The sequence below is a fragment of the Gobius niger genome (genome assembly GCF_951799975.1).
Source record: "Gobius niger genome assembly, chromosome: 23".
Lineage (NCBI taxonomy): Eukaryota > Metazoa > Chordata > Actinopteri > Gobiiformes > Gobiidae > Gobius > Gobius niger.
Genome location: NC_136874.1, coordinates 5,891,965 through 5,908,586, shown reverse-complemented (window position 1 = coordinate 5,908,586; position 16,622 = coordinate 5,891,965). Strand labels below are relative to the sequence as shown.

The following is a 16,622-nucleotide window of genomic DNA, read 5'->3' as shown; positions in this document are numbered from 1 at the left end:
TGCTCGAGTTTGACATTGCTGATAAAAATAAAAAAGTTCTTCTGTGGTTTGTTCTACGGCTTAATTGTCTTTTGGTCTATTTTTAATGTCTCTTGTGTAATGTAATGCTATATATACACACAAATAACAAATATTTGTATCTTCTCCACATACTCGTAAACATTGACCTCAATATATAGAAACTGAGCCACCGAAACACTGTCCGATCGTGGGCTTTGGAGTGTAACATTTCCTAAGAGCGAAAGCGTGTTTGTCTCTGGCTCGTAACGCTATATAAAGCAACCATTTCCAGGGCAACTTTAAAAATTCTATCTTTCATTTATGAACAAAACCACAGAGCACGGAGACGAGCAACAAATAGAGGATCGCGTGGTCCGGCTGTGTCGTTCTACAGGGCTGTGTTGCCAGGAGGAGTATGTTGCAGATTAATTAGCAGAAAGACAGAGTAAGGGTTGAAGGTTCGTTAGCGGGCAATTAGGAGATTCCCAGTGACACATCAATGCCCAATCGGACATGATGCTGACAAGGAGCTCACAAATTCAGCCACAAGGGCCTGGAGTAGAGTAACCAGGGGATAATGATGTGCTTAGTCGCATAGACAAGTTAATTTAGGGGCTCAGTCAACTTGTGGTTGTGACAGAGCTGTGGTGTGATCATTGTAGTTGGTTCCAATCTTTATCCCTATGTTGTAGTATTGAGAGTAGGAGCTTTGGTGAAGGTTAAATATATTTATGAAGCGCATTTAAAAACACGGCTATAAACAACAGTAATAACAAGGAGCTTCTGTTAACGACTCGTGCATAAATGGGTCTTCAAAAGAGATCTGACTGAGCTGTTTTAAAGCAGAACTAAGTAGCTGATGCCCCTAGAGGCCACAAGCGCCACTGTAGGTGTCTTTTTTTTTTACTCATTAATTGTCCATGACAGTAAACACTCCGCTGACAGAAAAGACAAAGTAAATACTGCTAAAGTGGCGCTAGCCCGCAATTAGCTTTGCCTGTTAGCCTGTTAGCTCCTTTTTTGTGATTCTGTTAGTGTGTATTACACCTCCGGGTCGGAGCAGGGAAAGTTCGAAGTATGGTTTTCTGGCCAGAGACACCAGGGGGAGATGAAAGACCCCCCAATCACCCCATTAACACTTGTATTACCCCCCGGGGGACTACGAAAAGGATTTATTAAGGTAAACAAGTTACTTAGTTCTGCTTTAATCATGTCAACAGCTAACTTTCCATAGGAATAAACAAAGACAAGTTAGTTCATGTTGCTTTAACGCTCATAGTAAGACTGTTCCAAGGTCTGGGCCTCATCTAAGAACCTTTGCTTTGCCTGCTCCAATCCATCTGTCAATCTCAGGCTTCATCCATGAATAAGATCCTGAGATACTTGAACTCCTGGAGGCAGGGACTTCCCAACCCGCCTGGAGAGTGGAAGTGTCCTCCACATTTTCAAAAGCCCAAAACCATCACCGGACCTGCTCTCAACAGATCCGCGGGCAAACTGTGTTTATTATGGAGCCATTGAGTTAGCATGTTGTTGTTTATAAGTCCTTTAACACATAGTTCTCTCGGTTGCTTTACATACAAGAGTGTTTTTTTATATGAGGAGTTGCTGACAAAACCCCACTTCCTTACATCAAAAGCACATGAACACAAAGTAACTGGAAACAGCGACTTTCCATCTCGGGAAAACAAGCTCCCCAGTTCACATCAGCTCAGCGTGTGCAGCATTTCCACGGTCCATCACGCGATCTGCTATCTGTGGGACAGGAGTTTGATGCTGCATCTTGTAACAGCTTTTACCAGTGGAAAAAAAAAAGCCCATTGAAAAGCACTGGAGCCGAAATTACCCCAGTTATCCTGCAGAGTGTAAAGTGGTTGAGAATTGGCGCGGGAGTTTAGCGCTCGGGGGGTAGATAAGCATTGTCATAATGTAGGCTAAAGCGTCTTGTGTGGAGACGCTCGCTTTTGTGCAAGTGCAGCGACAAAACAACGACTCTGGCGCGTACAAGGAAGCAACGCCAGACTATACACTTTCCCCATAAGTGCCTTGAGCTGGGACAGTCCTTTAGAAGAGGCCAAATCTTCAGGAAACGTTACCGAGCCTTGTTCATTTGAAGCTCGTAGCCCAGAATTTGACTTGAAAACATCCATCATGTTGGGTATTTGGGTTGAAGCGCTTGCTCAGCGTTGCCTTTCAGTAATGCAATGCAGGCTTAAATGTCAGAGCTGGTCGAGCAAAAAGTAATGTCCGAATCCCTATTTTAAATGCCTCGTGCCGTCTTGGCTTTAAATTTAGCTGTTAATATTTTATAACGGTTATTAAAAAAATCAAAGTGTGGAACAAAAGCCGTGTAGTGATAATCTTAGGGAAATTGGGAGACTCTCTCGCCAAAGCACCCACTGTTAGTAGGTATAGAGTTCGGGAATGTGATGTCATATCGCTAAGTATGGGATTAGCAGCAATTGTAAACTAATGGAGAATTTAAAAGTTAAAATACTGGAGTTATTGTTCACATTAAAACACTTGGACACCACAGTGTGTTAGATATATTTACCAGCAGTAACCGAGCTGTTCCACGGCTTTTTCCCCCACTTTTTATACTGTTTTTAGCTAGTCTATGGAAATGTATGCTAACAGCTGCAAAGATGGCAGATCTCCATGGTAACTGTGGAATTTCCCGAACTCTATTGCAGGTAACTCGGTCTACACCAAGAGAAAACACGGATATTTCCAGGTCTGATCTAGGGATGCCCCGATCCGATGCTGGTACTGGATATCAGAGCCGATACTGGAAAAAATACAATATCGGGTATCGGCTACAAATATCTGACACTGAACCGACAGCAGTTATGGCTCTCAACGCCTAAAAACACAACTTTTACCTCCTAAATCTAAGTTAATATGGGCATGCTGTATATCATTGTAAAGCTAAGAACCTGGAGAATTCAACCGCTGAGTTTATGAACTCCTGCTAACGAACCTTCAACCCTTACTCTGTCTTTCTGCTAATTAATTTGCAGCATGCTCCTCCTGGCAGTACAGCCCTGGAGAACGACACAGCCGGACCACGCGATCCTCTATTTGTTGCTCCGTGCGCTTTGGTTTTGTCCATAAATGAACCAGCAGCATCTATCCCACACGAGACCTGAGTTGACCCCGTGGGGCCGGGAGCGTATCCGTCAGCGTCAGTGCTGAAGTATAGGCACGTTTGTTGACTCTGGTCCAGCGGAGAGGAGGAGGGCTCTGCTGACAGGAGCATGTGCCCAGAGCCGGGGGCGCTGCCAGCTGGCCTCTGTCCGGTCCCATTCAACACGCCGCCCGGTATTAGTCAACAAAATACATAGGACTTTCAGTTATACGTTGGCCTGCATTTGCAAAGTCATTTCATTGCAATGCTCAATGTGGAGATTTTTAGCGAGTTTGCTCCCTTTACATCTTAATGTCAGAGTATGGAAAAGACAAACGAAGGAAAACATCAGGTGTAAGTTCAGAAGCAGTCATTTTAATGAAGAAATGTTGGGCAGATTTTTTATTTGAATGTTGAAGCTGCTGATAGGGAGTGATATAGTAGAAGGTGACATTCCATAGCAGTGTCACTACCCTGGCCGTCCCCGAGGCAACATTTGATTGATTGATATTGCTAATTAATATCTAAGGAGCCCCCCCCAATCAAAGCCCTAAAAGTGATATGCAAGAGTAAGGTCGAGGAAACAAGAAATATAACATGAACACGAAATTTAGTCATTTCCATTTTAATGTTTTGGGTCAGTTTGCTCTCACCTGGAAACAAATAAATGATGTAATATTTAAAATAAGGAGTGTGCATGTATATTCACTGATTCATCGTTTCTCCTGGGGGAAATTGTAGGTTCAAAATGTATTTTTCTCACATTGTGATTTGCATAGATATATCACAAAGCACCACAAGATGACAAAGACGGGGAAAAAAAGAAAGAGAGCCTTATGCTCCTTAAATGCATTTCACCGAGTCACTTGAAATCACCAGGATGTTCGCTGCCGATTTTTTCATATAAATACAAAAATATCAATTGAAATCACCATAATCAACGTTATAATTAAAAATAATGTTTAAAACAATAAGTATCGTGTTACTGGCTACAGACCGGAGGCCCATATATAGAACTTCCGGACAGATCGTGCCTCTTGGACGGCCAGGGCAGTGACAAACAGTTTGACTCACTCATTTCCCATTGACTAAACATGGCAACAGATTAAAATTGCTTACCTTCATCTATGTCACTTCCTGTCGGTGTCCAATAAGGAAGTGAAACTATAAACATCACAAAAATGGCCAAACTAAAGAAAGCTGGGTACAATCTTTAACAAAATCTTATATATAATTGTGTATATAACTATGCACTTTAAACCCACTGTTAGATTCTGTTGCTATTAGCAAATCCGGCATTTTTTCTTGCAAAGAACAGAAAACTTACAATACATTTCCCCCTAATATGCATATCAGTATCATCTACAGTAAAAGCTTCAAACCGATCTCTCTCATGTTAATTATTTTCCCTATTCACCTGCAGCGTCTCGCCTTAAGGAACACTATTATTAGCTAATCTAAACAGTTGTCTGCTTTCTCCGCGGTGAATGAGCGGTGGTAGTATTTCAGTCACGTTGCGCACACTGATTGAATGTTTACTATGAGTGTTTTTAAAGATGGCGGCGCGCGGGTCAATAGCTGCGGTCGTATTCAGTGAAGGAGGAGACACAGCGGATCAATGCGAATGAGAAACAACCAGTGGGTTCCTAATATACAGGCGGGCAGTCAGGCCTGGACACACTAAAGGTAAATAAGAGAAACATCTAAAGAAAATCGTCTCAATGGAGAAGTTTTAAGTTTGGAAATGTGAAAAGTTTTCCATGTGTCCACTTTAAAACTATTTGTGAGTTCAGTCAACAAATGAAACGGCATTCATTGTGTCAATATCCTACGTGAGTGAGGCTGTAGGTTTGAAAGAGTAGGAGTCAGTTGTTTTGTGGAGAGTATCGAGTAATTGCAAGCTGGACAGAAAGACAAGTTCAGTACTGTGGGTCTTTCAAGCACAAAAACACTACGGCAGACTCCAAACCGAGGCCAGCGATTTCTTTTAACAACAAACACTTTTTTCTGCGAGTACTGACCATGAAAACAAAAAAATATATAGTCAAGGATTTGGATTTGGCATTTTCAGTCTTCTAAAGCAGGATTTCCATCACTTTATTTTTATCATTTGCGATGTTTGAAGAGTCGAAGCGTTTGTGATGATAACACTGACAACTGCTGTCTTCAAGCAAAGCAAGATACAAGCCAGAAGTGTGAGGTTTTCCCAAGGATTAAACTCGGACTAAACCAGAACTAAACCAGGACGTGAACAAGGCCGGTCCAGGTCTAAAGTCTTTGGCTAAACAAGATCTAAACCAGGACTAGACTGAGAATCAAACTAAAATGATGTAAGAAGGCCACAGGTAAATGCTCAAACCAGGCTAATTTCGCCAACTACAAGTCAAAGTAATATTTCTGCAGGCTGAAATTAGACTAAAACAAAATTAAATGTAGTTAATAAGAGTAAAACAATGACCAAAATCTCCAGATATTTTCATTGACTAATAGACAAACTGATAAACTTCTCGCTTTGTGCATTGCCTGTGTATGAATGCAGAGGTGGTTGATAATGTTGGGAGTAGAGATGTCAAGATTGACCCGTTTTACAGTTAGTTGTTAAAGCAGTACTAAGTAACTCATGCCCCTAGAGGCCATAAGCGCCACTGCAGGTGTCGTAGCATGGTATGGTTTTTTACTCATTAATTGTCCGTGAGAGTAAATACTTCACTGACAGAAAAGACAAAGGGACAGAGGGATATTGTACATCCAATTACACAATGGAGCAATCATTTTTTTCACTCAAACTTGGCTGTAGATACTGTTTAAGTGGTGCTAGCCAGCGGTTAGCTTTGCCCGTTAGCCTGTTAGCTTCTTCTTCGTGATTCCATTAGTGTGTATTGGTGGCTCTGACCCAGTAGCAGCGAAGTTGCAAGTGTGGTTTTCTGACCTGAGACACCAGGGGGAGATGAAAGACCCCCTATCCCTCATTAACACTTGTATTACCCCCAGAGGGACTGTGAAAAGGATTTATTAAGGTAAACAAGTTACTTTGTTCTGCTTTAAGTGTGCGAGGGCATGGAATCAGCTGATAGGTTCATTTGTTTAGGAACTCTTTAGTAATTAGTGAATTCATGAGGCACAGATGAGAGGGAATGTGTACACTGTAAAGGTATTTTTTGTACTGTAAAAGTTTTGATAAATTCTCAGTATTTTCTTCATTAAGTTTGTATAATCGCATTTTTTTTTTACCCCACGGCGGCTGTGGCGACAATAGTATAGTAACATTATGCATGAACACATGCTCTATACCAAGCACAAGCCAAGAACTAAACCAGGCCTAAACTAGGACTAGCCCTCTCCTAACCTGAACACGCGGTTGCACCAAAGTGGTCCGAAGAAGGCTCTTTCTGACATGAATAATTCGTAAGACTGAAAGCGCTTCTTCTTCTTGATGCTAACCTTAAGAGTTGCGTCCTGCGGGGAGATGGCGCGGCCGGGGTTTTCCAAACACACCCTCCGCTCCTCTTTGAAAATCCTCTTAGTTTACAGGCGCACACACACACACGCACACACTCGAGCACAAATATGGGCTGGATTTGTTTTTGCTGTGATGAAAAGGATTATTGGATAAAGGATGGGAAGCAAGTGCGTTTTTACTCAGTTTGGTGCGCGGATTCACAATGACGGCCCAGCTCTCCTGATCGGGGGATATTTTGTGGATTTCTCCTTAAAACTTTGGAGGCTAACACTTCGCCCGCATTATTATGGATTTTGGGGAAGTTTAGCCAATCTGTAATGAAGCTGCACGGGATATTAACCTGTTTGAATTGGAGGCGATGACCGAGAGATGTATCCGAGCGCGGGGCAAAATCGGCTGGATTCTTGTGGGGATGACGTGCTCATCTAGTAGGCATTTTGGATTACGATTTTGCCAATTATTTATTTGCAAATATGTGCTTTATGTGCATTTTCTCACTACTGGATCGAAATTGCAGCATGTGTGGTATTGTGCAGCTCTCCTGTCTCTACAAGCTCTTATCTTATGTAGTTCAGACCTCTACAACCATGATCCGAACTGCATGTGATTCTTGAATTAGCTCAGCATTTCGGTGCCCAGTCTTCTTGCAAATCTTGCTTCAAATGTGAATGTGGATTTTAGAAAAGAAATTACAAATCCAAACACAATTGCAGTGCCTACATAGAATCATTGACAAATCACAAAACACTAAAAAATGGGAAGAAGAAAATACATATAACAAGAATTAGGATCATTAGGATTTTAACTTTGCCTCAGTTCTGTCCAATATCCAGTTAAACATCTCTGTAATGCACTGATGTGTATTGATGTTCTGAGTTTTTGCTCTGTGTAATGTGATTCAACAGGGGTAGACAAGAAACAAGAGCTGCAATTCATAGGACTCACTTAGCTAAGCTAACGTTTGGCCCACTGCCACTGACTCAAATGCAATATGCTTTCTTCATAAGCAGGAAGTATTGAAAACTTTGATTATAGCAATCAGTCATTCAGGGTTTATGCAGGTTTCAGAAAGGCACATTTCGTTTGTTAATACTATTTTAAGGTCCAAATGCATTTTTATGCTACAAACTCAACAAATCCATGCATGAATTACCTCAACGAAATGTGTAATTGATTTTCTTTGAACCATTATTTTTGGATTTTCTATCTGTTTACGGCGCACACAAACCAAGCAAAGCCAGTCTTTTCAATTAGGTTTTGATGCAGTGCCTGTTTGAATCAAATGTTCTGCTTTTTTGTGACTTTAATCTTAGCATAATTCATCCAAAGACTTTTAACGCTTTGCTGAATATTTACACACTGAAGCTGAAACGATGTACGCTGAAACTTAAATTGGCTTTTTAGTGCTACATCATTCTCTCCTTCAGAGTTCCAATTTCTTCAACTCATTTACCAGTAATCCAAGCGATCGCCTCATATGCCTTAAATAACCATTCAGTCTCGTATTTTACTGTTCAGCGATTGATCTTTTTCCTTTCGCTTGTGTTTCAGCCACAAGAACAAACCGTCGGGCTGGCCTCCCCCCGGGCCCGGCACCTGGAGCGGACTGCAGGGGCCCCCCTACAGCTGGGACAGTATGAACAGCTCCAGAGAGGACTACCTCACCAAGTAAGTACTTTCATTATACTGCTTTACTACCACTGCTTCTACGACTTGGCTTCTACTGGAATTATGCGGCACTTTTTTCCGCTCAAAGGATTGCACAAGTCTCAAAACTTCTAGAAATCTCCATCCCTGTCGATTTAGTGTTTGCGCAGTGCATTATTTATTTACGCGCCACATTCACTGCTGGTAAGCCAATACGAGCTGCCCCAAACCCGACTAACCATTCGCCTCTACAATCACCACCTGCCAAGGTCATGGTCAAGGAAGATATTTTAGTCAGGGGGTGCTGAGGGACAAAATTTACCCCAAAAACGCTTTTTCTGTGCATAATTTCCTATTTATTAATATTGGCTGCAGTTCGCAAACTCTCCACCAGGGGTTGCTGCAGCGCCCTCAGCACCCTAGGTTCCCGCGGCCTGGTTTACAACAACCACAGCAGCGCAAAGTCGATTATTAATAGGTCATTCATCAGATTCAAATACAGGCAACTTCCTGTTTCCTGTCCTTGTTTATTCCTATGGAGAGTTAGCCGTTGACGGATAATGTTCATTTGGGGCCAACAAATGGTCTGAATATCTGAACAAATCTTTATGAAACGCGCTTGGCTTGGCATTTATTTAAGTTTTCTTCTGTTTTTTTTAATCTTATTTTTTAAATGTGGACAGGAAGTAGATGCTGGCCTACACTGGCCAACAGGAATTTAGCCAAAAACATCTAACCCCTGAGACTAAGAACCTCATTATTAAAGGGACTATACCTAATTTTGAACCGTTTTAGTCAAAATGTGACGAAATGGGAATTTTTATCGTCACGGACATCCTTTGTAGTCTCTATATGACGAAAAAACTTCATGCATCAGGCTGATATTTTCACAAACTCCTACTTTAGAACATACTTTTATGGGGCAAAAAGAAGATTACCCTACAAAATGATACAAAAAATGTTAAGTTCTTTAAGAGAGATTGATTATAACTAGTACTGCTGCTTTTGCAACTACTCATAAGATAAGATAAGATAAGATAAGATAAGATAAGATAAACCTTTATTGATCTCACAAAGGAGAAATTCACTTGTTACAGTCGGCGTTCAAGAAGAAGAGTTAATAAAGTGCAGCTGATGCAGAGATTATTGCACATGTTACTTTACAGTCTTATTGTACAGTCTGACAGCAGTGGGGATGAAGGCTTTGCGGTAGCGCTCCGTCCTGCACTGAGGGTGTCTCAGTCTTCCACTGAGAGAGCTGCTCAGCTCTTCTACAGTCCCGTGCAGTGGGTGGGAGGTGTTGTCCATGATGGAGGTGAGCTTGGCTAACACCCTCCTGTCCCTCACCTCCTCCACAGAGTCCAGGGGGCAGCCCAGGACGGAGCCGGCCCTCTTGACCAGCTTGTTCAGTCTGTTCTTGTCCTGCTCTGTGCTGCTCGGGGCCCAGCACACGGCAGCGTAGCATACGATATACAGTAGCTGTGTACCTCTTCATTTACTAGCATTACTTTAACTAGTTTACCTGCTGAAAGGATAGGATTCAAAGTGCACAATATTGACCCTGATTGTAATTATGGAGCAGCAATTTTACACTAAAGAGGTTTGCAAGAGACTGTTTTCATTAAAGTTGTGGCCTTAGTGTTGTCCTGATCATTTACTATTACTACAATTACTACTATTATTACAACATTCCTAGACACTCTTACTACTTTCTTACTACTCGCATTTTTAACAGCTAGCGTCACTGCTGGTGCTACAATCCCTTTCGCCACTCGATATATTATCCACCTGCATTGTCTTGGTATTCTCGGGCGCCTTCTTGACAATCTGTTGCAGTAAAAGCCATTTTCTCCCCGTAGGAGTCGCCTTTATTTTTATCTTGTTTATCGGCTAAAGGCCACTCCGCAGGTGATTTGTATTCAGCCGTCGCCGCGTTGAGGCTGCACCGTTTTTAGTGGATTTGTCATTCAGGGGGACCGGCTTCATTTGTGATCAAGTAAACATGCAAACACTCGAGCTTAAAGTGCTTTTATATTGGACGGCGTCACTGCTGAGACCGGAGGCTCCAGAGATTATTTTTTATTATGTTAGTGTGTGTGAGAAGCATATTATTGGACAGTAATTGACAGATGCTGATCTCAGCTCTCTACACATGATGACATTGTGTGACCTACTGACCCAAAGATATACGGGCCAGTGATCAACAGTGCTGACGACATAATCAATCTTTAAAGGCTGTAAATTTTACGGCTTTAAATTATGCAATTGAATCGAAATCGCAATTAGAAGGAAATACTTCAAAGGCAGCACTTTTTCTTAGCTATTCAGGCTTCTGCAAACAATATATCCCATCGTCGTGACTTGTAGCATATAAAAACCTGCTATCCCTGTTCATAAGACTTCTACAAACTCCAGTAAAATATGTTTTGATTGTGAATATTCTATTGAAGAAACCTTTTTCAATAAATGACTAACAATGATCCAGACTGTAGGTTTATTAAAACAGCTTTCACTTGTATTGCACCCGTTTACCACATGGCTATAATGTGTTGTTTATATCCTGATCGTTTATCAGTGCCCTCTGCTGGACACGTGTGGAATTCCTTACTCAAGCTGCCCTCTAGTGACTGGAGTGAGCATTCTGGTTATTTCTTTAAAAAATTCATGACTCCGCACAGGAATGAGCTGGAGACGTACTTTTTTTTTTTGACATACTCAGGAATTGGTGCCCTACAAGTCAGGTGTCGGATTAAATCATCTCAAGGGCCAGATTTGGGCTGGGGGCCACCTGTTGGAGACCCCTGATCTAGATCTAGATTGCTTTATCGCTAAAAAGGATTTTTGTCTTGAACAAACTATTTTTAAAAAAAAACACTTTCCCCATTCTTTATGAATTTTCTCATATTTTATCCCCAATTTTCATTTTTTTTTCTATTTTTTCCCTTTTTAAAAAATGTTTATTTCCCTTTTCCCCCCCAATTTTTCCTTCTTTTTTTTTTTAATTTTCCCCCCTATTTTTTAAATGTCCCCCCCCAATTTTTCCCTTTTTATTTCAAATCCCCCCTTTTTATTTATTTATTTTCCTTTTTTTCTCCCTTTTTTTCAAATTTCCCCCCTTTTTTAATTTTTTCCCCTAAGCCGTCCCCCATTAAACCCCAAATTTCTCCCATTTTTTTTAAAAATGTTCCCCACATTTTTTCCACATTTCCTGACATGAGAGACAAGCTCGATATTGTAGATTTTCGCATATCTTCCAAACACTTCAATATTACCTTTGCAGATGATATATTGCCTATACCTCCAGATGGCACTGACGACAATTGACTCTGAATCACAGTTTATTTGGTAACAATAGCAAGTCATCATCAAGTATTGTACTCTGCAAAACCACCAAGCCTCCTGTCTCCGTGTCGACTTCCTTTAAAACCTGATAACAGCGTCGCTCCAGGACACATTTGAAAACTGGAACATAAAAGAAAACCTGATTACACTCCAGGTCTATATGTTTATCACCGTCTATGTGCTCTCCGGGATCTGCATATGGAGGGGAGATCACTATAAATCTGTCGTTAATGAGGCGCGCGCCAATCCCCATGATCTCTTGCCTCTCCTCTGTCCCGGGACGGTTAATCTCACTGGACGGGGGCACCGAGGAGGGGTCAGGAGGTGGGACGAGGGCAGTTCACACAAAGGGGATTCTCTGATCGTGTGAAATGAGATGAGCGGAGATGTGGACTGCAGTGTGGCTTTAACATAGGTATATAGGTCAGTACTTTTACTTCAGTGCAGTACTTAAGTAGACTTTTGGGTGATCTGTACCGCACTTGAGTTGTATTTGGTTGAGAACTTATTAATTTTCCTTCACCATTTGAAAGATTTTTTTTTTTTTTATATCAGTGCGTATTTGACCTTTCAGTGACCCAGCAGCTGTATGGGTGATTAGCTTAGCGCCTTTACTTTCCATTCCGGTGGCCTCTATTATGCTCTTATACTCTTTTTAGCCTTTTTTCTGGTGGAATATGAACTTGTTTATCACACATGAATGAAGTCAAGTCTAAATTGGGTCCAAATGGATATTATTTCACAGCAGATTGTTCAGCAGAAGCAAAAAAACGGAAGTTGTAGCTTTAGCATGTAGTATGATGCTAGCATTCCCCATTATTTATGTATTTATGAGCTATTGAAATACTTTACTCCTCCCCATGTCTTTGTATCTTCATTGGGTAGAAAGCAATATCAATAATTCTTCTGCATTTGTTAAAGTAGTTTTTGAATAATTTGAGTAATTTTTCTCTTCTTTGTTTTCCCCCTTAACTGTTTCAAACATGACCATATATGGGTGATACCCGAGATGTCGTCTGTACATAGTGCACCTTTAAAGGAATAGGCCACCGTTTTTACATACTAAAATATGTTCTTACCTCACTTTAGACGTGTTAATATATCCCCGTCTGGTCTTTGTCCGTGCGCTCTGTCACGCAAACGGAGCACATACGCAGCCTCTCCCACATGTCACATAGCTCCGAAAAAGCTCACGATAGAAGCTACCAAGCTCTTCCACGTGTTCCCTATTTAAATAAAGTTACGTGAAGTGTTTTCATGCGAAGTATATTTACACAGAAATGTAACATGTCGATTTTATAAGCAAATAAAAAGGGGGACTATATTGTGAGGCGTAATGATACGAGGAGCAAAACGTCCGCGCAGTAACTCCTAACGGTTATTGACGGAAGTGAGCGGGGGAAGTCTTTAGGAGTTACTGCGCGGACGTTTTACTCCTCGTATCATTACGCCTCACAATATAGTCCCCCTTTTTATCTGCTTATAAAATCGACATGTTACATTTCTGTGTAAATATACTTCGCATGAAAACACTTCACGTAACTTTATTTAAATAGGGAACACGTGGAAGAGCTTGGTAGCTTCTATCGTGAGCTTTTTCGGAGCTATATGACATGTGGGAGAGGCTGCGTATGTGCTCCATTTGCGTGACAGAGCGCACGGACAAAGACCAGACGGGGATATATTAACACGTCTAAAGTGAGGTAAGAACATATTTTAGTATGTAAAAACGGTGGCCTATTCCTTTAAAGAATTTTAACTTTTAACTTTAAATACATATTTCCCACATGAATACTCCTACTTTTGTAGGAGTCATTTTTGACCAGTACTTTGATCATTTCTGCCAATTGGAAGAATATGTGACGTGCTTTTGTTCATATAAAATAGATAGATCTTTATTCATGCCCATAAAATATACGATGCATATTATTGTCCAAGCAGCAGCATTGCTGGCCTGGGGCGGCCTGTCTGCAGCAGTGGGGGTCCGTCTCCACATCTGTGCTTGGATCTTGGTCAGGAGGAACTAGCTGTGAGGGATTGGCCTGTAATGATGTTTTAAATGTGCTATATAAACAAACTTTTCACACTAACGGTCATCTATCTATCTATCTATCTATCTATCTATCTATCTATCTATCTATCTATCTATCTATCTATCTATCTATCTATCTATCTATCTATCTATCTATCTATCTATCTATCTATCTATCTATCTATCTATCTATCTATCTATCTATCTATCTAGAGCTACATAACATTTACTAATTTAAATCGCATGTCTGGCAGTATTAGAGTCCCAAATCTGACATCATCAGAGCTAAATCAGGTCTCAGGGTCTAAAGTTGGGTGTAATGTCCTTACTGTCCATAGTGTAACCATGTCCTAGATCCTATTGCCCTGTTATCACCACTTCATTAACAGCCTCTCGGCCCGTACAAGCAAAAATAAGGCGACATTTTATACGGCCTCTGTGGGGTTTTATAGCAGTCGTTAACCTCCCCGATACCCCATAACACAGGCATAAATCCCACCTGGATTAAGTGGCTGTGAACGTAATTAATGAAAATGTATGCAAAATCTCTACCGCTTTTTGGTGTTTGGTTCATTTAGGAAATTGCCGCCCGTGAGAATCGCTACCATAGCCTCATCATCATCAGAAGAAGAGAACAGTTTGGAAATGCACAACACACAGAATGTTTCTTGTTGTTTTGAGACTGTGTTTAAGTATCTCCCTCCTGTTTGTGTGTCCTGCAGCCAGGTGTCTCAGAGCAGCTCCCTGGAGGAGGTGCACCTGGATGGGCTGCCCCCCGCCCCGCGGCTGGTGGAGATGAGGAGGGACCCCGTGCTCGGCTTTGGGTTCGTGGCCGGGAGCGAGAAGCCTGTGGTCGTCCGCTCAGTCACTCCAGGTGAGAACGGGTCGTTTTGAAATGATTGTACAGAGAGGTGTGACTACAGACTACAAGCCTTTGCATGTCTCTTCTTACTGTCTTAACCCCCACCTGAACCGAGCACATTTTGTCCACTTCAGCTTTTCCCGAAACCTAAAAGCTTTGGGGGAAAAAAGCAGCAAAATCGTGACAAAAACGAGGATGAAAATGCAGCAATAATGTGACAAACAAAGGTGAAAATACAACAAAAAAGCAATGAAAAAGCACAAGAAAATGACAAAAAAGTGACAGAAAAACATGATGAAAACGCAAGACAAAGTGGCAAAAAAACCCACAAACAAAAAAACAACAAAAATACTTCAAAAATGTGTCTAAAACACGGCGACAATGAATGTGGCAACGAAGTTACAATCACTTGTAGGTCTTAGCTTTCAAATGGGGCATTATACTGTTTAATACCGAATTGGTTTAATACCGGAAAATGGACTCAGTTCAGCCGGGCGGTAAGATGTTAGCTCATTATTATGATATAATTTAAATGTTTTTTTTTCCTTAAAGGGACTGTACGGAGTTTAAAAATGTTAAAACCAAGTATTTTCCTCCCCCTGAATGTTCCTCCATGTCCTAATGTGTAAAATGAGCTCAGACCTGTTCACCACAACTGCCTCTAAAATCCTGCACTGTCACTCAAAACGTTGTTACTTCAGGACTGAATTGCCGTCATGCACGAGCTTAATATAGAAGCTGCAGTTACACGTAAGACCTGAGGTGGCAGTAGTGAGCATAAAATGACCAACTTGCAAAAAAAACTAAACAAAAAACTTCATATTTTTGCGTAATTGACCTTCATGTGACCCAATACCTGTATGAGTGGTTAGCATGGCACCTTTTCTTTACTCTACAACGCTCCAGGATCAATTGTTTCTCACTGGTTTTCTGTTGAGAGGGTTCGTCAGCAGAGAAAACCTACCAAACAGCTGATCCTGGAGCGTCCTATAGTAAAGTAAAGTTGCCATGCTGACCACCATACGCCCGCTTGGTCACTAAAAGGTCAAATACGCATTAATATCAACTTCATATCAAGTTCCATAATGCAGCTTTAAAACTGAGTCCTTTCGTGATGAAGACTTTTACACCTCGCCCTGTTTTAGTTAGAGTTCAGGTCTATTTTAGTCCCGGGATTCAGCATCGCTCTTGTCCAGGTGGTGCTTGGGCAGAGTAAGCGCTGGCACACACGAGGAATTTGTGAGTCAATAATTCCATGTGTGCAGCCAATACGGTGGTCAAAGCGATGGCTCATTGGTCCATCTGTAATCCTGCCAGAAAAGAATATCATTGTTTCATGTTGCTTACTTTACATCCAAATGCAGGTCCAGAAGGTCAGTTACACATTATACAATACAAAAAGTTATATCAAGCATTGGTTTAAATGACTTGAATTGGGAATATTGATCTTGTTTTGAGAGGTTTTCACTCATTTTGACTTTTTCCTGGTCTGACTGAGTTATTTTGTTGGTTTGATTGGTCATTTTATACTCACTACTGCCACATCAGGTCTTACGAGTAACTGCAGTACCCGAATTAACATCTTTATGAGTGACAGTGCAGGGTTTTAGAAGCAGTTCAGGTCTGGGCTCATTCTACACATTAGGACATGGCTGGAACATGTAGAGGGAGGAAAGTACCTAGTTTTAGCATTTTTAAACTCCATATAGTCCATTTAAGGCTGCTGCACACACGATAGGGCACTGTTCTGTCCACAGAGCTGTGGGTTTGAGTACCAACAATTTGCAGAATGTCTCACTCTAACTCTTACCCAGGCCAAAAAAAAAAATCCTTTACCTCTTAACCCCCACCTGAGCTGAGCATAATTTTCTCGACATTTGACATCACCCAAATCTAAAAGCTAAAATCAAAATAGTGGCGAAAACGGGGATGAAAACACAAAAATATATGACCAAAAAATGACCAAGAAAAGCCTAAAAAAAGGGACAAAATTATGACAAAAATGCGGAATTTTTTTTTAAAAAGTTACAAAAATAACACAAAAAAGTGACAAAAATATCACAAAAAAGTGGCAAAAAGCCGTCAAAATGTGACAAAAACGTGGCGACAATGTGACAAAACAGTTACGCTCACTTGTGTAGGTCTTAGCTTT

General features: G+C 41.1%; 1 protein-coding gene across 4 annotated transcripts in view; it reads left to right on the top strand.

The window, feature by feature from the left end:
- LOC306982161 (FERM and PDZ domain-containing protein 4-like) overlaps positions 1-16,622 on the top strand; it is an 88,984-nt gene that overhangs the window by 43,877 nt on the left and 28,485 nt on the right. For 3 of the 4 annotated variants that reach the window (XM_079581972.1, XM_079581969.1, XM_079581971.1), the window contains exons 2-3: positions 8,139-8,255; positions 14,331-14,482. In XM_079581972.1, the coding sequence (XP_079438098.1) occupies positions 8,139-8,255; positions 14,331-14,482 (269 nt within the window). Of the gene's footprint in view, positions 1-6,728; positions 7,016-8,138; positions 8,256-14,330; positions 14,483-16,622 lie in introns of those variants that run through there. The other variant, XM_079581970.1, reaches the window with a different exon arrangement.